At 54.7% G+C, this 22,679-nt stretch overlaps 2 protein-coding genes across 6 annotated transcripts in view; one reads left to right on the top strand and one right to left on the bottom strand.

Annotated features, from left to right (window-relative positions):
• Window positions 1-841: 841 nt before the first annotated feature.
• FAM228A (family with sequence similarity 228 member A) lies at window positions 842-12,686 on the top strand. Its single transcript, XM_055121355.1, has 7 exons — window positions 842-934; window positions 2,953-3,021; window positions 4,950-5,141; window positions 7,814-7,901; window positions 8,189-8,342; window positions 12,417-12,552; window positions 12,585-12,686. Exons 1-7 carry the CDS (start codon window positions 842-844, stop codon window positions 12,684-12,686), a joined length of 834 nt encoding a protein of 277 aa, XP_054977330.1.
• Window positions 12,687-15,271: 2,585 nt separating this feature from the next.
• ITSN2 (intersectin 2) overlaps window positions 15,272-22,679 on the bottom strand; it is a 129,580-nt gene continuing 122,172 nt past the window's right edge. For all 5 annotated transcript variants that reach the window (XM_055119740.1, XM_055119745.1, XM_055119741.1 and 2 more), the window contains 7 exons: window positions 21,761-21,928; window positions 21,192-21,407; window positions 19,895-20,016; window positions 19,473-19,555; window positions 17,532-17,615; window positions 16,251-16,424; window positions 15,272-16,065 (listed from right to left, as the gene is read on the bottom strand). In XM_055119740.1, coding sequence (XP_054975715.1) covers window positions 15,911-16,065; window positions 16,251-16,424; window positions 17,532-17,615; window positions 19,473-19,555; window positions 19,895-20,016; window positions 21,192-21,407; window positions 21,761-21,928 — 1,002 coding nt within the window. In that variant the 3' untranslated portion in view covers window positions 15,272-15,910. The remainder of the gene's footprint in view (window positions 16,066-16,250; window positions 16,425-17,531; window positions 17,616-19,472; window positions 19,556-19,894; window positions 20,017-21,191; window positions 21,408-21,760; window positions 21,929-22,679) is intronic.

The following is a 22,679-nucleotide window of genomic DNA, read 5'->3' on the forward strand; positions in this document are numbered from 1 at the left end:
AGCTCCAACCCTTGAGCAGCACTGCCCTCCAATGCAAAGAGGAAACTCTACTGTCCCGGAAGACAGCTGTGGGGCTGGGAGAACCTGTGGCCATCCTGGGAAAGGAGCAGGGGGCCTTCTCCAGTCCCCCCCAGACATCACCTCCCGGCAATCTCTTCTCAGTTCTGGAAGCACTTGGGCCTAGCCGTATTCCCTTGCCCAATTCTCCTGTGAACAGTCTCAGGTCCACGGAAAGGAGTAAACCGAATTTGTGCGTCTCAGCTTCATCTCAGCTGGCGCTGCTCCGAGCTCCAGGGTGAAGCTGCCCCAGCCCAGCCTTCCAGCCTACCGCGTTCTCCACAGTTGCTTTACTCAAATAAGAAGCCAAACGGGAGGACAACCGCACCTTCCCACCAACGGAGTCTCCAAGAGGAGAAAGGCCGGCGCTCACTGATAGGACCCCTCCCCCAGAGATTCCTGGAGCCCTCAGTTAGAGACAAAGGCCCCGGCTCCTGGGCCATGAGCTCATGGGCCCTGAGCTGAAAGAACTGGTTGGCTGCGGCCGTTGACGCTCCCCGCGCCCGCGCGCAGAGCTGGGAGAGCTGGCTCCTACCCGCCCAGGCGGGACCCCAGCTTTTCCCCCAGCCCCGGGGACCCCATAGCCTTACCTGACCTGGTGGCGGGGAGGCACAAGTGCCCCGTTTGGGGAACTGGCCGGGGGCAGCGGAGAACTGCTTCCACGGCGCGCTGTCGCAGCCCGAGGACTCAAACCGCCTTGGGTTCCTCCGGGGAGCCCCCTCCCTCCCCACCCGTCTCCGATTGACTCCCCACCCCGCTCCCCGCACCCCAGGGTCCCTTAACGATGGCGGTCGACAAGTCGCTCGATAACCTGAAACATTTCAAGGTCGAAAAATTAAAGGGATGGCCCCCGCCGGACACGGTTGCCCTGATGGAGGTGAACCAGCCTGCAGGGGCGGGCAGGGGGCTCCCGGGGGCGGTGGGGGAGTGGGACTCCGACCCCGCGCGACTAGGACCGAGTTAGGCTAGGTCACGGGTGTTTCCCCCAGAGCTGGAGCAGCGCCTGGCATCGCCTGGCGCTCAGGGTAACTCCTGGAGTGGGATTGGCCAGGATCAGATTTGGGGAACAAGAACCAGAGTCTGAGAAGCCGCCGGCGCGCTCCTGAAGGCCGCAGCGTTCCCGGGCCGCAAGAGCAATCAATGGTCTTTCTCTGTCAAGTTCAGCAATTTTATCTGGTGCTATTATTTGCCTCCCTGGAGAGAAAAGCCCTTAGCTATTTCCTCCGTGTTGTCCCTTTTGCCTTGGTTAGAATAAGAGCAGAGAGACACTCAATTTCTGGGTGTGTCCAAAGCACTGGTAGAAATCATTAACAGCTGGACGGGGATGCAGCAGAGAGATAAATAACGTGTCCTTAAACCGCGTGAACATTGGGTGCCTGACTGTTTGAATATTAGAATGACTAAAAGGTGATTTCCCAAGACACTTGTCACGGTGCATGCTTCTATTTCTCAAAAACACTTTTTTACCCCCCTAAGTTTGGTTCCCAGTATCAGGGGGGAAGTGTTGAGGCGTGGGGTTGTCCTCCTCACTTTTAGGTGATGGCACTTCTTCAAACCCCAGGGTTGGGGCGCTTTCCATTTACTCTTCCCTACCTATAACGAAAGCTCGAAGGTCAATTCGTAGTCACCTACTGAAAAACTCTAAAGCGAGGATTTAAGTGTAAAACATCATCTACTGAATGTTGGAGAAGTGACTTAAGAGCATTCCTGTAATAGCAAGTTTTTATTTTTATTTATTTATTTTAAAATTAGATATCCATTTTGAGATTATTAGTTAATATTATATTCAAAAGAAATCCATAGCATTATTGCAGTATATATTAAAAAGTATAGACTCCAAATAGAAAGTTTGTGCTGCTGAAGACATAAGTTCTTTATGGAATGATTTTTGTGTGTGGAATAGATCATTTGCAGCACACTACTGGTTAATCAAACTCGGGTTGGCCGAGTGAAAGGCGAAAGCCCAACCGCTGTGCTATCGATCCAGCCCACTGATTAATAGATATGATTTATTTATGGTAGCAAAAGCTATTCCCTGATAGTTTTAAAAAAATTTTTTATTAGTGAATCACCATGAGGTACAGTTACAAACTTATGAGCTTTCATGTTTACATTTCTGTCATACAGTCATCAGTGATCGTTTACATCCCTCCACCAAATTAGCAAGTTTTTTTTTTTTTAGCTTTTTGGGTCACACCTGGCGATGCACAGGGGTCACTCCTGGCTTTGCACTCAGGAATTACTCCTGGCGGTGCTCAGGGGACCATATGGGATGCTGGGAATCGAACCCGGGTCGACCGCGTGCAAGGCAAACGCCCTACCCGCTGTGCTATCACTCCAGCCCCCAAATTAGCAAGTTTTTTTTAAAAAAAATACTGTAAATATGACTTGGGGCCAGAGATATAAGTTAATAACAGAGCACATTCTTTGCATGTTGCTTGAGGCTCTAAGTTTGATCCTTGGTACAGATAACCCCCAGATTTATAAGATGTAAGAAAGTTGTTTCAGGAGCCAGAGTGATATTACAGTGGGACAACCAGGGTTTGATCCCCAGCATCCTTTATGGTGCCCTGAGCACTGCCAGGAGTAATTCCTGAGTGCAGAGCCAGGAGTAAGCCTCCAGTCTTGCCTGATGAGGCCCCCAAATACAAACAAACCAAATTTGTTTCAAAATTAAATTGGGTGTGTGACACAGGGGATTTGGGCAGGGATTTAGATGAAATAAAATAGACTGAGTTAAACCTGGGTGATAGGGTCATGTAGAATCATGTTAAAAAACTTCCAATATACTTATATAGGTTCTAGATTTACTTTCTAAGACTATTGATAAAACACACTGTCTGGTCATTTTGGTTTGCTTCTTCAGGATTTACACTTTTTAATTTGTAATTTTAGGAATTAGCAAGAGAAGATGTTGATGAAGCTGTGCATGCAATATTATTTAGAGAAAATTATGTTGTGAAGGTAAGAGCTGGCTGCGGACTGTGATGCTTAGTATGCGCTGGTAAGTGGACATGGAACAAGCCGGCCACAGGCATGTTTCCATGATAGTCATGCCTGAGAAAAACGAGCCTTCTCTCAACTCTTGTCTGTGTTCCATGGATCTAAGGTAGCATCACCTTCTTGATGGATCACTAAGAGATCTACCCGTACATATCTGAAATATTACTCTAACTGCTCCCTGTCTTCTTCTGGATAGTGAACAGAAACACCTCTTTCCCCATAGTTTGTCAAACAATCCCTTTATTAAGATGTTTTCCTCCCCCTCCCCCACCCCCCTGGAAAACCAAACCAAAATCCAACAACAACAGCAGAAAGGAGCCTAGAGAGAGAGAGAGCAGAGTGGGTCGGGCTCTTGCCTTGCATGCAGCTGACCCTAGGTTGATTCCTGGCACCTCCGTGTCCCTGAGCACCACCAGTAGTGATTCTGAGCACAGGGCCATCGATGGCCTTTGAGTATCACTGGGTGTGGCCCCAAGTCAAACCAACAAAAACCCCACTTTTGCTTTTAGGAAATTCAGTTAGACTAGAATGGAAATTATTCCCAACTAAAACTTACATCTTTCTCCTATGCCATTCCTATTTGTGGTGGAGTTTATATAAAGCCTCCTGAACTGACTTAATGTTTTAGGGTAATGATATATCACTATGGGTAGTTCCTGAACTTAAGAAGGTTTTAATCTCAGTGAAAGGAACTGAAATTGTGTGGTGAAATAATAAGGGAAGTTCTCAAGTATCAGAGGAGGTAGGTGAGGTCGCCCTGGTTTTACAGAAGAGCAAAGTCAAAATGTTCTCTTTTTGGTGGGGGGAGACACACCCAGGAAGTGCTCAGGTCTTACCCCTGGCTCTTTGCTCAAGGATAACTCTTGGCAGGGCTCAGGGGACCATATGGGATGCTGGGGATTGAACCTGGGTTGACCACGTGCAAGGTGTCCTATCCACTGTACTCCCTCTCCTTGAAGTGTTCATTCTACCTTACGAATTTCGTCATGGATTTTTCTGGTGAGGAAAACTAGGGCTATAAGCTGAGTGACTAGAAAAGCTTTGAAATCTTTACAAAGAAGCAGTTTGGGGGCTGGAGAAACAGAACAGCTGGTAGGGCACTATGCCTTTGTGGCTGCCAGCCCAGCATCCCTTTTGGTCCCCCAAGTACCCCAAGAGTAATTCCTGAACTAATTGCCTGGAATGGCCCCAAACCCCAAACCCAAACAGCAACAAAAATGAAGCAGGTTTTTTTAATTGAATCACAGTGAGATACAGAGTTGTAAGTTTCTGTATGAAACCCATACAGAGTCATGGGTTTCAGTTATACAATGTTCTAACACCCATCCCTTCACCATTGTACATTTCCAACCACCAATATCCCCAGTTTCCCTCCTGCCTCCCTCCCCCTCCCCCCCTTGCCTGCCTCTGTGGCAGGCACTTTTCTTCTTTCAAGAATCGGAAGTTGTTTACAAGTTAGAATTGTGTCAATCTGAAGGCAAAGTTGAGGTTTGGAAATTTTCATGAGTCTTCATGTTAACCGTTTGTCTGTTTCTTTGTATGTGTGTGTGGGAAGGGTGGGAGGCCCGGGCACTCCCAGTGGCACTCAGGGATTGTTCCTGGCAAGTTCGGGGAACCATATGGGGTGCTGGGGATCAAACCCAGTTTAGCCACATGCAAGGCAAACGCGCTACCCACTGTGCAATCTCTCTGGCCCCTGTCAGTTTGTCTTTCTGAACTTGATTCTGCTGCTCAGTTATATTCTGTGCAGAGAGCTGAGGAATGGGAAAAGTAGCCTTTCCCCACACCATTACCCCAACACACACACACACACACACACACACACACACACACAAATGACAATAAAAGAAAACTCTTAATCATTTCTTGTTCTTGTTTGTATCTCTTAGCGCTTGGATACATATCTTAAGGATTTAGACGCTCTTAAGGAAAGAAAAAAAGAGTTGTTACATAAAAAGTGGACGGAAAATGTTGCAACCCCCCTTCAGGAGAGCATTATAAAAAAAGTGCTTTCATATCGAGGGTTGAGAAAAAAGAAAGAAGAAAATTTTGAATATTTTTTAAACCACACAAGGAAAAAGGTACTGAATTGGTGCTTGTTGTTTCTTTTAGCTTTTGGCCATCCCCAGTGTGCTTGGAGGCCGTGCCTGGCTGCGTCTCAGGGCTCACTCCTGGTGGTGCTCAGGGGACCATCTGCTGTGTTGGGATTTGAACCAGGGTCAAAGCCACAGCCAAGGCGGGGCAAACCCCTGTAACCTTTGCAACATCTCCCTGGCCCTTGAACTGTTATTTTAAAAATAAAGTATTTGCTCAAAGGCTGAGCGCTTGCTTCATGCGGAGGCCGGGTTTGGTCCCTGTGCCACTGGTCTCCCGAGCAGGAGCGACCCTGGAGCACAGAGCCTGGATTAGCCCCTGAGCATCATCAGGTGGAGCCCCCTGTCCCCCAAGACTATAATTTGAAGCGTTGGACCAACATTTTTATTGTTTATACAGACATTACCAAGTTTACATTTTTGAATTTGAGATGAAGTCATGCGAGTCTGGGGTAGTTATGGCTCAGTGGTTAGGCACTTGCCTTGGGCTTGGTCCCCAGAACCAAACAGGACCAAGAATTCACAGGACAGTCAATATGGGAAGTGGAACTAGATTTATCAGAATTGTTTTTACATAAATGTTAAGAGAATAAGAGTAGCTGAAACCACTGACCACTTCTTATTTAACAGAGCCTGGGGGCTCGGTGACATCATACATGTCCCAGCAATGTCACGTGTCCAGGGCAGCACTTTGGAGGCTGGGTCTGGTGTCTGCCGCCTCTCCCCGCTGCCCTCACCCTCAGAGCACTATCGGTCACTTTCAACCTCAAGCATCAGGTCTTTGTATTCAAGGCGTGAGAATGGCATGAGTGGCACCAGAGGGCTTTCTTACACCCGCAGAATCTTCGACAGGAAACAGAAAGACCTTTCCCTGGCATCTCATGGGTCTGAACGGGCCCGTGTGTCTCAGAGCAGTGTCAGGGCTGGGCAGAGCGGGCTGGGGGAGCTGGGGGACTGGGCTTTGCACTCAGACACTCCCGAACTTGGATGCGCTCCTGGAAGCCAGCTCGTTTGAGGAATTCAGCTTGAATTTACTCTCACTGGAGGGGCTGGAGCGATAGCACAGTGGGTAGGGCGTTTGCCTTGCACACGGCCGACCTGGGTTCGATTCCCAGCATCCGCATGGTCCCCCGAGCACTGCCAGAAGTTATTCCTGAGTGCAGAGCCAGGAGTTAACCCCTGTGTATCGCCGGGTGTGACCCAAAAAGAAAAAAAAAAAAAGAAAAAGAAAAAACCAACTGGAGGCTGCAGAGAGCGTGCAGAGGGCCCAGGGCAGAGCTTGGAGAAGAGACTGGAGAAGTAACCCCAGGGGAGAAGTGGAGGGGACCTGGTGAGGGAAGGGACCCGGCTGGCCGTATTTTGTGTTGCCTCAATGGAGAGGACTCATGTAGGCCACTGGGAGTGACAGGGCAGAGTGGAACCCAGGCTCAGAACAAACTGGAGAGTGTTTGCAGTGACCCAAAGGACTGTCTGCCAGAGAGACAGAGTTACTCCTGCCTCTGCTCTCAGAAATTACTCTTGACAGTGCTCGGGGGACCAGATAGGGTGCTGGGGATGGAATCTGAGTCAGCCTGAGTGCAAGGCAAACTCCCTACCTGCTACACGATTGCTCCAGCCCTAAGTTTCACGTACCTCCAAGGTTTCTTCTCACCCTTTGAGTCTATGATTTTACATCAAACGGCATAAAATATTTGGATTTTTAAAAAAATCCGACACTAGCATATTTGTACGTATCGATTAGCTCTTAGCGGTGTCTTCTGTTTTCCCCTAAAGCCGATTATATTTGGAGAGTTGTATGACCCGGAAGTGTACAACCCTTACTACATGGTGACAAAGAGCCCGAGCTATGGAAAGGTGAGGTCATTTTTTCCTTTATAGGTTTTTAGAATCTCTGGGGTCAAGGGAAAAATGGTCACTTCAGAGGCCTTGGGGTCACTCCGTATTCCCCCCTGATAGGGCCCACGCCCAGTGGTGCCGTGTGGGCCGGGCCATGCTTGAGACCCTGGCGGGTGGGGCGGGGGGGGGGGCTCGTGTGCTGTTTGCCGGGGGTGCTGGGGGATGTAACTCAGGGCATTCCCGCACACACTCAGCTTTCTTTTCATTTGTAATCAAATTCCCAAAGTGTTTTCCCTGGAGATTGGAACCCAACCCTGCGTGTCCCCTGCTGGGACGTTCCCACTGTGAACAAGGTGAGCTGCTTCAGGCCTTCCTCCAGCGTCACCTTTTTAAAAAAATTTATTGTTTTAGGGGCTGGAGCAATAGCACAGCGGGTAGGGCGTTTGCCTTGTACGCAGCCGACTCGGGTTCAATTCCCAGCATCCCATATAGTTCCCCTGAGCACCACCAGGGGTAATTCCTGAGTGCAGAGCCAGGAGTAACCCCTGTGCATTGCCAGGTGTGACCCAAAAAGCAATAATAATAATAATAATAATATAAAATTTATTGTTTTAATCTTTTTTTTCATCCAGCCTCACCTTTGGCTGCCTTGTTCTCACATTCCTCTGAGGCACTGGCACCCCGGCTCCCGGCCTCTGAACGAGGCGCTTCCCGGGAGAGGCGCCCCCTACAACAGCACCCGAGTCTCTGCGCCTCCGAAACTCTCTCCCCGGAAGCTTTACTACAACGTCTCTGGTGTCCTCACAGAGTCCCCTTTCTTGCAGGTCACAGTGCCGCCATTTTCCGACCCTCTGTTTAAAAGCCAGCGGAAGAAGGATGAAGAGAGGAGGGCTCATCTGCAGTATAAGACAGGTGCTCGGTGGTCCCCGGCATCCTCCTAGACACGACTGTCAGAAGACTGCCAACCCCCAAGTGACTGGAAGGACCTTTGAGTGTGTTTATTTTGGCCTTGGGGCCACCCTTGACAGTGCTCAGATCTTAACTCCTGGCTCTGTGCCCACTCCCGGTGGAGCTCAGGGGAGCCTGTGGGGTGCAGGGAATAGAACCCGGACAGGCTGTGTGCCAGGCAGGCTGTGTGCCCTGTGGCCCTCTCTCTCCAGCCCTGGAGTGCTCCTTCGGGTTTTGTTCTTTTCCTCTAGGAAGGCCTTATTCCTCAAAGGAGTTTAAAGAAATGGAGAAGGCCAAGCAGTATTCCAGACTGCCCCAGTTCCCGTTTCCTTTCCAAGACGTGGCTCCCAAGGATCAGTACAAAGCCTCGTTGAGGTCTGAGAGAAGCAAACTTCAGAGTTACAGGTGAGCAACGCCGGGGCTGTTCTCTCACTGTCTCCTGCGTTTGCCTGTTACAGATGCTTTGGTGTTAGAATCACACAGTGTGTGTGTGTGTGTGTGTGTGTGTGTGTGTGTGTGTGTGTGTGCGCGTGCGTGCGCGCGCATGTGCATATGTGTCCCCATGTATACATATATACATATGTATGTGTGTATATGTGTATACACACAATAGGCACATGCCTTTTCCAGATTTTGCTTTGATTCTCTTTTTTGGGGGGCAGAGGTTACTCCTGGCAGTGCTCAGGGTTACTCCTGTCTTTGCACTTAGCGATCACTCCCTCCTGGCAGTGCTCAGGGAACCGAATGGGATGCTGGGGATTGAACTCAGGTTGGTCTTGTGCAAGGCAGTGCCCTACTTGCTGTACTATTGCTCTGGCCCACTGCCTTGATTCTTTAAGGATGTTGTCACAGGGTCAAGAATGCAGGGTTGGCACTCTCATTGTCCTCATTATTATTATTTTGGTTTTGGGGTTACATGGCAGTGCTTAGGGATCACTCCTGGTTGCAGAGGGCACCAGAATGTGCTCTCAGGGATCTACCCAGGTTTGGCCTGGTATGAGGCAAGAACAAGGTGTAACAGCATTTTTTTTTTTAAATAAAAGTGAACCCTTGTAGTCTTTTATTCTTTTTTCGTTGTTGTTATTGCTTTTTGGGTCACACCCAGTGATGCTCAGGAGTTACTCTTGGCTCTGCACTCAGGAATTACTCCTGGCAGTGCTTGGGAGACCATATGGGATGCCGGGGATTGAACCCAGGTCAGCCGCATGCAAGGCAAACACCCTACCCACTGTACTATCACTCTGCCTCCTAATCTTTTTATTTTTTCATTGAGCAGCCAATTTTGCTGCTGTTCCTTTGGAGATAATTATCTTTCTAATTTGGCTATTTATTTATTTAGACTCCATGACTTACAGTGTTGCTTCAATATACCATTTCTTCAGTTGCTTTTAAGGTTTTCCTGGGACTGAAAAAAAAGATTTTCAAGATAATTCTCCTTCTCCTTCTTCTCCTTCTCTTCCTTCTTTCTCCCCCTCCCTCTTCTGATTTGGGCTCGGGGTTACACCCCAATTAGTGCTCAGGGGCTACTCTTGACTCTGGGATTTTCTGAGGGGAAAACTGGTGGTGTTCAGGGAGGGTTATTACTGGCTCAGTACTCGGGGTTACTCCTGGGGCCGTGGGCAGAACATCCAGTGGTGGGAATTAAACCCAGGCCTCCCTCGTTCAAGGAATGTACTCACTCTGCATACCCGCTCCTCTCCCTGTGCTCAGAGTTGCTCTTGACAGTGCTCGGGAGACCTCATATGGGGCTGGGGATCCAACCTGGGTCTCCTGCATGCAAAACCTGTGCTTACCCCAATTGAACTCTTTCTCCAGCCTCTTTAGTTATACCTAATAATTTTGTTTTAAATATCATCCACTAAGTTTTTGTTTTTAGTTTTGGGGGAGAGTCCCCGGACCCAGGGCTGAGGAGGTTCTCTGCTCTGCTTCTGTATCTAGTCCAAGTGCGCTGCCTGACATGGCCACCAGGGGGCGAGAGATCCTGTGAGACTGGTTTCATTTTGCCGAGGCTGGTGGTGAGAAAAAAGTGCTTTTCCGGAGGCCAAACCTCCAGGAGGGGGAAAAGAGGCAGAGTTAGGCAAATCATTCCCGAAGGACCTTTTCCTCTCTGAAATTGTGTCCACGACTGTCCAGTAGGTTTTCAACAGATGATTGTCTTTTGGGGTGACTTTTCTGATGTTTTCTGGTTGTTACCTCTGGAGCCCCTCACTGGACATTCCTCAAAGTCCACCCAAAATAGAAGCCGTGTCACGCGCCTGGACGTTTCCTTTGTAGCCCCCATCCTGTGTTTTGCCGGAATCAACAATGCCTCTTTGTTTCTGTTTCCTCTGGTGATCTGGAATTTTTATCTTCTATTTCTGGTTTTATAGTTTATCACTCTCAGCAAATGTTTTTATTTTAACATCAAAAATCATGGAACTCCCCACCCTTAGCAAGACAAAGGCTTTGCTTCCTGGTCTACCCCCTCTAGATCTGCAGCCTTTAAAGTTCCTTATATGATATTCCTTCCCCACCCTGTTTTATTTTTTTAGGGGGGGGTAGGGGGTGGGGGGTGGCGTGTGGCTCCCAAGCAATGCTCAAAGGGCCTGAGGGTCACGCCCGGCCACTCTTGGCCAACCAGGCTGGATGGTTCCATGGTCAGACGGCGCTGATGCTTGAACCAAGGATGCTGGGGTCTCGGGGGACACGGGCAGGCTACCGTGGCAGTGACAGTTCAGACTCAGTGCTGCAGGTGAAACTCAGGCTGTTTAGCCTGGCCCTGTCCGGTGGGGTCTCTGCTCTCAGCTAGACACCTTCTGAAGCGACAGGTCCCTACCGGAAAGAGCCCGCCAGGGCAGAGCTCTCGGCCAGCCTTCCTGACTACCCCCCGCCCCCCACCCCTCCCATCCCAGCCCCCATGGCCCGAGACAGCACAGCAGGGAGAGCGCTTGCTGGGTGCAGAATGACCCTGATGCAACCCCCAGTGCCACGTAAGGGTGCCCCATCACTGCAGGAGTGATCCCTGGGTGTGCCCCCAACCCCACCAAGCAACCCCTTCCAGGAAGAGACCTGAACCCCACAGGAGTGTCTGGGTCGGGTATGACCATGTGCAGCGTCCTGAGCTGCATGACTGCTCCCACCTCTGTGCCCCTCTAAGCCCCCAGCCCCCCTCCCCAGGCGAGCAGGGCCCTGGGGCAGCCCCTTCGTCTCATCCACGCGTAGCTGGAGTGTCGGAGATGGGGCAGTGCTTGCTGGATGAAGGAATGAATGAATGAATGAATGAATGCAGACTTTTCTTTTTCTTTTTTGGGGTTTTGGACCATACCCAAAGATGCTCAGGAGCTTCTCCCGGCTCTGTGCTCAGGGCTCACTCCTGGCAGTGCTTGGGGGACGGTGCCAGGGTTGGAGTAGGAGTCAGTAGCATGCGAGGCAAAGGCCGAGGCCCCTGTACAAGAAGACTTATTTCCCAGACGGGCCAGGCCTGCAGGGCAGGGTGGGAATGTGCAGGGTGGCTACCGAGTCAGAGATGGCTTGGTTATACAGTCCGTTAGACTGTTTATTTATTTATTTATTTGCTTTTTGGGTCACACCGGCGGTACTCAGGGGTTACTCCTGGCTCTGCACTCAGGAATGACTCCTGGGAGTGCTCAGGGAACCATATGGGATGCCGGGGTTCGAACCAAGGTTGTCCTTGTGCAAGGCAGACACCCTACCTGCTGTGCTATCGCTCCGGCCCCAAGTCCGTTAGACAGTCACAGGAGAAACAGGGCCAGAGTGCGTGCCGAGGAGGCTGGCGGCCCTGGATTCAATCCCTGGCACCACCGGGTGTGGCCGGGTGTCCCTGGGTGATACTTCTGGGCTGAGCATTGCTGGGAGTGGTCTCCAGAGAGCTGTCCCTCAAAGCCAAAAATGGGGGCCAGAGTGATAGTACAGCAGGAAGGGCGTTTGCCTTACACGTGGCTGACCCGGGTTCAATCCCGGGCATCCCCCCATCATCACCTGGAGTAATTCCTGAGCACAGAGTCAGGAGTAACCTCTGAGCATCGCCAGGTGTGATCTCCCCTTCTCCAAGAAAACCTCCAAGCAACAGAACTGCACCCTGGGGTGGCTTGGGAATCAGCAGGCAGGCAGCTGAACCAAGGTGGCCGTGAGGAGGCCCTTCTGAGGACGGGGGAGGAGCAGAGAACTTGCAGAAGAGTCCCCTCCCAGACCCCCGCTATGAGGAGTTTCAGCCCCGCCCTTTCCCCCCAGGGCAATGTGCGCCCCCCACGTGCGCCCCTCTTGTGGGGAGCCCGAGAGGTCTTTCCTTGGGCGGCCAGCAGGGGAGGGGTCCGCGCACGCGGAGGGCACCAGCAGGGACGTGGGAAGGGGGGCAGGGCGGGGGGTCGTTGCGTGGTACTGGCCTTGGCCGGACGTGAGCGCCGAGTTCCTGAGTGTATTAACGGGCAGCCGGAAGGCGGGGTGCGGCCCCATCTGTCCCCGCGGGTCCTGTTTTTGCAGCCCTAAAGACTTCTGCGCAGAAAGGAAGGAGCAGCCTGGCCAGGAGAAGAAGCGGTCCTGGGGCAGCCGGGTTGCTTTCGAGCGCTGCTTCCAGGCGTCCCGGATGGGCAGGCGGGCCCCCGACGGGAGGCGCCCGGTGAGCAGCGGGCGGTTGTCACCTCTGCCCAGGTGCTTCCAGACCCGTTCCCCGCGGCTCACTCGCACCAGCGCGGCCTCCTGCCCAGTCTCAGCCTCCAAGAAGAGGCTGGTGCGGAGACCCCAGACCCGTAGCGCCCGCCTCAAGGTCCCCCTGGGGGTCCTAACAGCCCACCTGAAAGGGCTCAGGTCTCCCTGACTTGTCTGATCTGGGGGCGGGGGTGGGTTGGGGGCGGGGGAGAGTGCTCCAGGGCTGGGCTGGGGAGGGGGGCTGCGTGTGGCGTCTGCCAGCTGGACGCCCCTTCCCAGCGACTCTGTCTCCTGCCCTAGGTCACTGGCAGCAGCTGGCAGAGGCCCCATTCCTGCGTGTCCCGGAAGCGCAGGCCTTTGAGCCTCTGGAAGGGACCGTGATGACTGTCCAGGTTTGGGGCCACCATCTGGCCTCCTTGCAGCTACGGCAGGCTCCCGGCAGGCCGCTCTGCCAACCGCCCGAGGGGCAGCAGCCAATAAAGACCCCCTGAGCCCCCTGTAGTGTCCCGTCAGTGCCGCCCGTGACTGGACCCACAGAGTCCCCAGCTCCCACCCCAGGCTCCACCGCGCGTCTCTGGCGCCCCCTCCCAGCCCCCCAACCCAGCTGAGATCAGGGTCCCTTCCCGAGGGGGGTGGGGGGGTGCTGACACCCAGACTGGCCATGCAGGGGGCCGGCCCCTTCCCAGGGATTAAAGGGTCTCAGGTGGCCGGTCCTGGGTCTGGCTGTGCTGGGGGTTGAACTTGGGGTCCTGTGCTTGCAGTTCCGACCGCTGCCCCCACTCCCCGCGCAGGTGTCTCCCTGTCTCCTGCATTTGATTTCTTTTTTTTTTTTTGCTTTTTGGGTCACACCCGGCGATGCACAGGGGTTACTCCTGGCTCATGCACTCAAGAATTAGTCCTGGCGGTGCTCAGGAAACCATACGGGATGCTGGGAATCGAACCCGGGTCGGCCGCGTGCAAGGCAAACGCCCTACCCGCTGTGCTATTGCTCCAGCCCCTACATTTGATTTTTTAATGGGCGGAGACTTCTAGGCCCCAGGGGTGGCAAACCAATGCTCCCTGCTCAGCGCTCACACAGAGATCCGCACGGCCCTGTCCTCCAACATGCCTCGTCACAGTGTCAGTGTGAGCCCAGGGTCTTCACGGCCCGGGAGGAATGTCCTTCAGCAGAGCTCACAGGGCCCGGAGCTGTTCCCACAGCCTGGCGCCCAGCGAGCAGCGGGTGGGCGCTCCTGCAGTGCCACTCGCCCTGGCCCCAGTGTACGTGTGCACCCCGGGCTGTGTGCACCGTGCTCGGGCCCCCTCCTTAAGCAACCTAGTTTGGGGATCGTGTGTGTGTGTGTGTGTGTGTGTGTGTGTGTGAGAGAGAGAGAGAGAGAGAGAGAGAGAGAGACACTCGGTGGTGCTCAGGAATGTGCTGCCAGGGACCAAAACAAGGTGAGCCCCTCTACTCGTCCCCTAGGACCCCTCTCTACATTTGAACTCATTAGTTTCCAGGGTCATGCCTGAGAAGTCAGTGATCTTTAGGCCAGAGCCATAGTATAGCAGGGAGGGCGTTTGCCTTGCATACGGCAGACCTGGGTTCTATCCCCGGCATGCCATATGGTTCCCCCGAGCACTGCCAGGAGTAATTCCCAAGTGCAGAGCCAGGAGTGACCCCTGAGCATCGCTGGGTGTGACCCCCCCACAAAAAAACTGAGGCAGGAGGGATAGTGCAGCAGGGAGGGCCTTGCAGGCAGCTGACCTGGTAGCACAATCCCTGGCATCCCATATGCTCCCCTGAGCACTGCCAGGAGTGAGTCCTGAGTGCAGAGCCAGGAGTAAGCCCTGAGCACTGCCAGGTGTGGTTCAAAAACAACGAACCAGAACCGTGAAACTTCTGGTGCTGGAGTGCTAGTGCAGGGGTGAAGGTGCTGGTCTTGCAGGCGGCTGACCCCAGGGGAACCTTGGCAACACATCCGATCCCCTGAGCACTGCCAGGGATAGCTCAAAAACACACTCCCTGCCTTTCCCCCTCCCATGTGTGTGTGTGTGTGTGTGCGTGTGTACAGCAGTTTTTTTTTGTTTTGTTTTGTTTTTGGGTCACACCTGGCGATGCACAGGGGTTACTCCTGGCTCTTCACTTAGGAATTACCCCTGGCGGTGCTCAGGGGACCATATGGGATGCTGGGATTAGAACCGGGGTCGGCCGTGTGCAAGGCAAATGCCCTACCCGCTGTGCTAGCGTTCCAGCCCTGTATATAGCAGTTTTGTCTTGCCTTCCTTTGCCCAGTTTTGTATAGACAGAGGGGTGGGGGAATTTGGTGGGGGCAACTCCTCCTGTTCTCCCAGCTCCCGGGGAGACCCTCTTGTAGAGATGGGGCCAGTTGTTCCCCTGAGCCCAAGCAGTGGACCCGGGGCTGGACCAGCACTGACGGGGCAGGAACGAGGGGATGACCGTGGTGGGTGTTTCTGGGGCGGAGAGTCCTGCAGGGACATTCGATCTGTGTGTCCCCTTGTCTGCTCCTGAAGTTTCTTTTTCCAAGGCCCCCGTCCCATCAGCAGACAGCTGTGGGGGTACGGCAGGCCGAGGTTGCGCCTGCGCCCCCGTCTCCGCCCCCCCCCCCCAAGTGCTTCTTTGCAGGAAGGGCGCGGTTTCCTCTCAGGACCTGCACGAGCTTCTCACACAGTAAATAAGCCGGGAAAAGACATGACAGTCATAAACTTAGATTTTAATTCTCTTTCTGTACATATTGGCAATGATAAAGCTTAGAGACGCGTGTCCTATGAAATATGCAAAAAAGGGGGCAGAAATTTACATAAATAATTTATACTCCAGAAAATTAAAGTTGAAAAATATCTTCCACATCATTAGCGTTCACAGTATTTGAAGTGAATCAAGCATCCCGCTTGGATTCCCCAGCTCTGGGCGGAGAACGGCGACATGGGAGCGGGCGGAAGCGACGCGTCTGCTCGGGCTCCGTCCAGGGCGCGGGTGGACCTCCGGCCCGCGCCTCCTGAGTGGCTGCAGCCCGTGCTGGCCACAGCAGGGCGTGGACTGGCCACAGCTTCCCCCCGAACCCCGCACGGCGGGGCCCCGTTTCCACATAATACTCTGGCTAGCCCTGACGTGGAAACGGCCGCCGCACGGCCGGCCTGTGAGCGCTAAGATAAGGCACCGCGACGGGGCTGGGTTCCCTGGGGGGTCCCGCTGCATAGACTCTAGGGAACCGAGCGCGGGGGCGCCTGGCGCGCGCATGCAGCCTGGGATGGAGAAGCGGGGACTCTCCTGGGGGCAGCACCGGCGTCTTGGCCCCCCGCCCAGCTGGCGGAACTACCCCCCAAGGCCCCTACAGGTTTTTTTTCTCGAAAAGCTGCAGGTCGAAGCGGACCCAGACCTCCCCGGTGGCGACTTCGTGCAGGAGGAGCCGGCGGGTGGTGGGGCCTTTGCTCTCCTGTTCTGTTCGGATTTTGGCCACGGGAACTTCAGTGCGCCCCAGGAAATCTGGGGGAACAGACAGTGGGAGGGGTCCCCTTGGTCATAAGGTGAGAGGGAAGGGCAGAGGCAGCACGGCTGGGACCCGGGACTCTGGCTGGGCAGCACCCCCGCCCCTAAGGCCAGGCGGCCCGTCTTCACCCCCGGGTTTGGGGTTCCGGGCCCCCGACAGCCCCCGCCCCACTGGACTTTACCATCAGGGGAGAACTGGTCCCTGTCGAACACGGTGAGACACAGCACGTCCTGCTGCAGGTCCTTGAGGAAGAACTGGCAGTTGAAGTTCCACTTGGGGTTCAGCGTGTCCTGGATCGTCCTGGTGGTGAAGCTCTGGGAGCCCAGGCTCACCTCACAGTAGGGGTTGCTCTTGCCTGCGGGCACACGGGGCGTCAGCCACCCGCGCAGGGGCCAGGGCCACACACACACACACACACACACACACACACACACACACACACACACACACACACACACACACACACACACACACACACACACACACACACACACACACACACACACACTGTGAGTGTGACTGTCGGGCTGCCCCCAACCCCCATGCCTGGACACGTGTGCCGCGTGCTTGCTGCTGGCAGGGTTATGCCTTTTTTTTTTCTTTTCCTCTTTTTTTTTTTTTGGGTCACACCCGGCGATGCACAGGGGTTACTCCTGGCTCTGCACTCAGGAATTATTCCTGGCGGTGCTCGGGGGACCCTATGGGATGCTGGGAATCGAACCTGGGTATGCCTCGTGCAAGGCAAATACCCTACCCGCTGTGCTATTGCTCAGCCCCACGGCTGGTTCATTTCTGTGTTTAATTCTGGCCACAGCCTGTGGCGCTCAGGGTCCACTCCTGGTTCTGTGCTCAGGAGTGATCCCTAGTGGTCCTCAGGGGTCCGTATGCAGTGCCTCAGTTGGAATGACCGCATGCAAGGCAAAGTGCCCTGGCTCCTAGACCATCGTTCCAGCACCTTCTTGCTTTGGGGGCCTAAATGTGCCCAAGACTTATTCTTAACTCTGAGCCCAGGGATCACTTCTGGTGGGGCTTGTGGGACCACATGTGGTGCCAGGGACTGACCCGACTGAGGGCAGCTTCGTGCAAGGCCAGTGCCTTATCCATTGTGTTATTTCTCTGGCCTGTACCTGTGCTGTGCAGAGTTCTTACCCCTGCAGAAGAACAGAGTCTGTGTGTGTGTGTGTGTGTGTGTGTGTGTATGTGTGTGTGTGTGTGCGTGTGCGCACACGCGTACGCATTGGGGTGTCACTGTTTAGAGGAGACAGTGAGCATGACCCTGTTCAGTGGCAGGGGAAACACTGACTTTTCAGTCCAGTTGAAATATTGAAGATGTTACCCAAGGTGCCCACCCCTCCTCCCCCCATGCCCCCCATGCCCCTGAGTCAGTCAGCAGCCCCCGATGAGCCAATGCTCAGGAGGCCCATCTGAGAGGCAGGCCCCGGGGGGTGGAGGAAGCATTTACCGTTGGGTTTACAGGCTTTCAGCTCGGTAGCTTCAATGATATACACCATCAGACGCCCGATGCCTGAGGTCTTCTGTGAGCGAGCTACGACAGAGGAAGAAGTGAGGTGACCTTCTCCCCGGAGAACGGGGGCTGAGGGCGTGGGGGGTGCAGTGGTGCCAGGCTGCCCGCACCGCTGCCCCTCTGAGCAGCCCTGAGCAGATGGCACAGAGCACTCCACCTGTGAGCCGCCCACCGGGCCTGCACTCAGAGACTGAGCACTGCACCGTAAGGGGCTAACTCTTCGGAACAGCTCACGTGACGTGGTGTCAGGCCTGCGCTTGGTTCTCACCCAAGCTCCACTGCTGGAAGCGCCCCAGGGCTGGAGGAGGTGGCACATTCTAACTGTCCTAGCCCAGGGAGAAGGAGGCGACTCCCCTGGGCAAGCGTGAGCCCAGAGCACCACAGGATGTGGCCCCCAAACAAAACACAAAAGGCGCTTCAAGCTTCTCAATGACACCATGTTTGTTTTCTTTTTCTTTCTTTTCGGTTGTGGGGACTGCTCCTGGCTCTGTGCTCAGGGATCACTCCTGGCAGTGCTTGGGATCATACGGGATGCCGGGGACTGAGCACGCGCAGGGCGAGCGCCCTGCCTGCTGTGCTGTCTCTCCAGCCCTGATACTCTAAACCACTCACCCAAATTCCAGTGACAGGCCGACACTCCCGCCACAAGGCAGATCCGGGAAGGCCCTTCCTTGGTCCCCTGAAGGACAGACTGAAAACCGCTGAGAGAAACGGGGCATGAACCCAGGTGCTCTTGTTCAATCTGAGGCTAGTGATGCAGGTTTTATCCTCGGGGTTAAAAAGGAGCAAAATGCTATGTGGAAAGAGCCTGATTTCTTATTTTTGGGTGGTGGTGGTGTGTATGTGTGTGTGTGTGTGTGTGTTGGGGGTGGGGGGCTAGGCCATACCTGATGTTGTGTATTCAGGGATTACACCTGGCAGTGCTTGGGGGGGTGGGGGGAGGTGTCATATGTGGTACCCGGAGTTGAATTTAGGTCAGCTTTAGAGAAATGGAGAGATGGAGAGAGAGAGAGAGAGAGAGAGAGAGAGAGAGAGAGAGAGAGAGAGAGATCTGAGAGAGAGAGAGAGAGAGATCTGATCTCTCAGGACTCCCAAGTCCTGATTCCTCAGAAGTCAGGGCCAGCAGCACCTTCTCCCAGAGGAGCTGCCACCCGGCCACCCGTACCCACGACCCTCCTGGGGGGGTTTGAGGGGGTCTAGCATGGGCCTGGCACTGAGCGAGGTTCCACAGATGTCCCAAGAATTAAACATGCAGAAAACGCACTGATAATGTCTGCAAAGGCTGTGAAGCAAATAATGAAAGCAAACGCTCCTCCTTTGCCCAATTAAAAGATCATTACGTGTTTCTTGGATGATTCGCTGGTTGACTTTCCCTTAGAAATCCCCTCAAGTACCATTAAAATAAGATTCGATTAGCAAAAGCTGATGCACACATACCTTTCAGGAGCATTTAACAAAATAAGGGAAACCTGAATTAAAAAACACATTCAGCACCTCGGGCTGGCAGGGGGCCCGGCTTCAGACCGTGAAGGGAGGTGCGGGAGGAGGGGAGACCCTTGGCTAACAGTGATTCGGGGGCAGCAGTGGGGCTGGACTGGGGCGAGAAACTGTCCCCTCTCCAGGGAGGGCACAGCCCGCACGGTGCCCGCGCTGAGTCTGCCCGGCCAAGATGCTGGGACAGCAAGGTCGGGCGGGCCGTGTCAGGATGGAGTCGGGGGTCAGAAGGAGGAAAATGGGGGTGCGGGCTCCTCCCCACTGTGGCAATGGGGCATGGGGGGGCTGCTGGGGACCCCAGCAGCGCAGCAGCTGTGGGATAGAGGGGTACCGGCCGAGGGTGCGGCCCTCGTGCCCCCAGCACCCCGGGGTGCCCGTGGCTACCTTGATACGCCTTTTCCCGCTTCTTCTTCTCCGTGTCGATGTATTGCTCCGAGGCCGCCTTGATCTTCTGCACCCAGGCCGTCCTGGGGGGACCCAAGCAGGCTGTTGGGGGCTTCCCCACGCATCCCCCAAAGCGCTGTGGAGCTCAGCCACTCCTCCCTCCACCCCCCCCCCCCAGGCACAGGCCTCGGCTCAGGCCAGGCTGAGGGTCTCGGGACAGTTCCAGACGTGGCCAGGGGCACTGTCCAGCGTCTGGGACGGGGTGGGGGGCGGGAGCTGCAGGCTGGGAAGGCGGAGAGAGGGCAGGGGTCCACTGGCGGGGGTCTGAGCAGGAAGTGAGATGTGGGCTCTGCCCCTTGGGGGCAGGACACGGGTGGCCCGGGGCACTGGGTCTGGGGGGGCCTGAGGGGTGCCCCACCCACCTCTCGTTAATGTTGTCGGTGCGCAGCGTGTAGACCCGGTCGATGTGGGAAATGTGGAAGACGGGCTCGTCGCTGGACGGGTCGGCCGGCAGCTTCACCAGCACCTCGTTGAGGAAAATGGGCTGCGGGGAGCACACGGGGGACACCGTGAGGGCCTGGCCAGCACCCCCGGGGCCCCCTGGGTGTGCACCGCAGGAGAGCGGTGGACATGATGAGATCCAAGTATAGAGTAAAATTTTTTAAATTTTTTTTTGCTTTTTGGGTCACACCCAGCAATGCACAGGGGTCACTCCTGGCTCATGCACTCAGGAATCACCCCTGGCGGTGCTCAGGGGACCATATGGGATGCTGGGATTTGAACCCGAGTCGGCCTCGTGCAAGGCAAACGCCCTACCCGCTGTGCTATCACTCCAGCCCCAGTATAGAGTAAAATTTAATGTGATATACTGGAGATCCCAGAGTTGAAGACGTGTATACGTAAACGAGAATGGACATTTATTATAGTGTGTGAAGTGGCTTTTCATTTTCTCATTTACCCAGGTCAGTATCATATGGTATGATCACCGACTGGCTCTTACTGATGTACTTGCTGACATTCTGTTTGCCGTTCCTGAAAGTTTTGTGGGAATAAGCTACATAAAGTGTCTGAGTTATGTGTCTAAGGGGGGTAGGTTGGGCTGGGGCGGGAACCTGGGGATGCTGGTGGTGGGAAGGTGACCCTGGTGGTGCTTGGAACCAGGGAACAACTGTATAATGAGCAACGTTGTATGTAAACCACGATGGCTTTTTTTGTTGTTGTTTTTTGTTTTTTGGGTCACACCCGGCGATGCACAGGGGTTACTCCTGGCTCATGCACTCAGGAATTACTCCTGGTGGTGCTCGGGGGACCATATGGGATGCTGGGATTCGAACCCGGGTCTGCCGCGTGCAAGGCAAACGCCCTACCCGCTGTGCTTATCGCTCCAGCCCCAAAACCACGATGGCTTTAATAAAAGTTAATTACGAGAGAAAAAGAGAAGGCGGCTGCGGACAGCCTGCCGTGGCGCAGGTCCCCCACGGTTGGCGCAGTGGTTAGGACTCGGGTTAGGGTCCCTGTCGCCCTAGACCCCCTGACGCCCTGGACTCCGGAAGTCCCGGCCCCCGACGCTCAAACTCCCTCCCCCCACCATGTCCCGGACCCACCACTCCCCGGCCCCGAAAAGTCCCGAACCCCGATGCCTCGGCACCCCCCCATCCCTTCGCCGCCCACGCCCCAAAACCCCAACGCCCCCCGCCCCCAGCCCCACGTCCCGCTCACCGTCTTGTACATGCGGAGCTGCGCGTTGCTCTTGGAGCTGAAGAGCTTGTCTGCGCCCGCGGCCGCGGTGAACTGGCGCGCGGCGTAGGTGAGCAGCAGGAAGTCGTTGAAGAGCAGCCCGTGCAGCTCCTTGTTGCTCTTGGTCTTGTACAGCTTCCCGCTGTGCAGCAGCTTGCGCGGGCCCAGGCAGTTGGTGAGCGAGTTGAAAATCAGTTGCTGGAGAGAGAAGGGAAGGGCGGGCGGGAGTCCGGAGTGCCGGGGACCTGCGGCTCATTGAGTCACGCTCTCTGAATCTCCCTCTGAATCTGCCCCCCACCTCGCTCTTTTTTGGGGGGCACACCTGGTCCTGCTCAGGGAGTTACTCTTGGCTCTGTGCTCAGGAATCACTCCTGGTGGTGCACGACGGACCCTGTGGAATGAGTGCCGGGGATCCATCCTACCCGGCCCGCCTGCATGCACGGCAGAACGCCCCGTGGGCGCGGCTGGAACACTTCACCTCTCCCTGGGCCCTCGCCTTCCTTTAACCTCGCTCCAAGCTGCCCAGTGACCCTCCCCCCTTCCCCACTCACCTCTGCCAGCCCGTCACACTGCACGTGCGCCTGGATCCACTCCAGCCGGTCCGAGTTCTCCTTCTCGCGCACGCCCTCGTTGACCTGGGAGCACAGCTCCTCCGCCTGCTCCAAGGCCAGCTTCAGGGACGAGTGGTCGACGTGCGTCTCCGGGGTGTTGTCCAGGATCTGTAAGGGAGCCGGGTCAGGTGGGGCGCAGTGAGTGTCCCCCACCCGTGCTGGGCGCAGTGTTGGTCCCGGAAGCTCCTGGGGGCTGCGCACAGGGTGCGTGCGTGCTGGGTTCAGGGGTCAGCCCTCAGCCGCCTTCCCCAGTGTGAGTTCAGGTCAGCCGGTGTCTGTCAGACCAGTGGCTTCTCGCAGGGGACAGCCACAGCTCAGGAAACTGGGATGCTCGCGCTTCAAGCGCGGGTTCTTCCTTGAACCCAAATTTCTCTCGCTTGTCTCTTTGCTCGATTCCGAACCCCCGCAGCTGCCTCCCCTGGAGAAGCCTGTGTTCTCCCTGGAAAAGGTATTCCTCTTTCTCTCCTCTCCCAACTTTCTAAGCAGCTTTCTTCCTCCCTTTCTTGCTTTCTTGCTTTTTGGGTCACTCCTGGCTCTGCACTCAGGAATTACTCCTGATGTTGCTCGGGGGGCCATATGGGATGCTGGGAATCGAACCCGGGTCGGCAGTGTGCAAGGCACAGCCCTGCCCACTGTGCTATCCCTCCAGCCCCTCTTTCTTTCTTTCTTTCTTTCTTTCTTTCTTTCTTTCTTTCTTTCTTTCTTTCTTTCTTTCTTTCTTTCTTTCTTTCTTTCTTTCCTTTCTTTCTTTCTTTCTTTCCTTTCTTTCTTTCTTTCTTTCTTTCTTTCTTTCTTTTTCACACCCAGCAATGCTAAGGGGTTACTCCTGGCTCTACACTCAGGAATTACTCCTGGCAGT

This window comes from Sorex araneus, chromosome X, assembly GCF_027595985.1.
Source record: "Sorex araneus isolate mSorAra2 chromosome X, mSorAra2.pri, whole genome shotgun sequence".
Taxonomy (NCBI): Eukaryota; Metazoa; Chordata; class Mammalia; order Eulipotyphla; family Soricidae; genus Sorex; species Sorex araneus.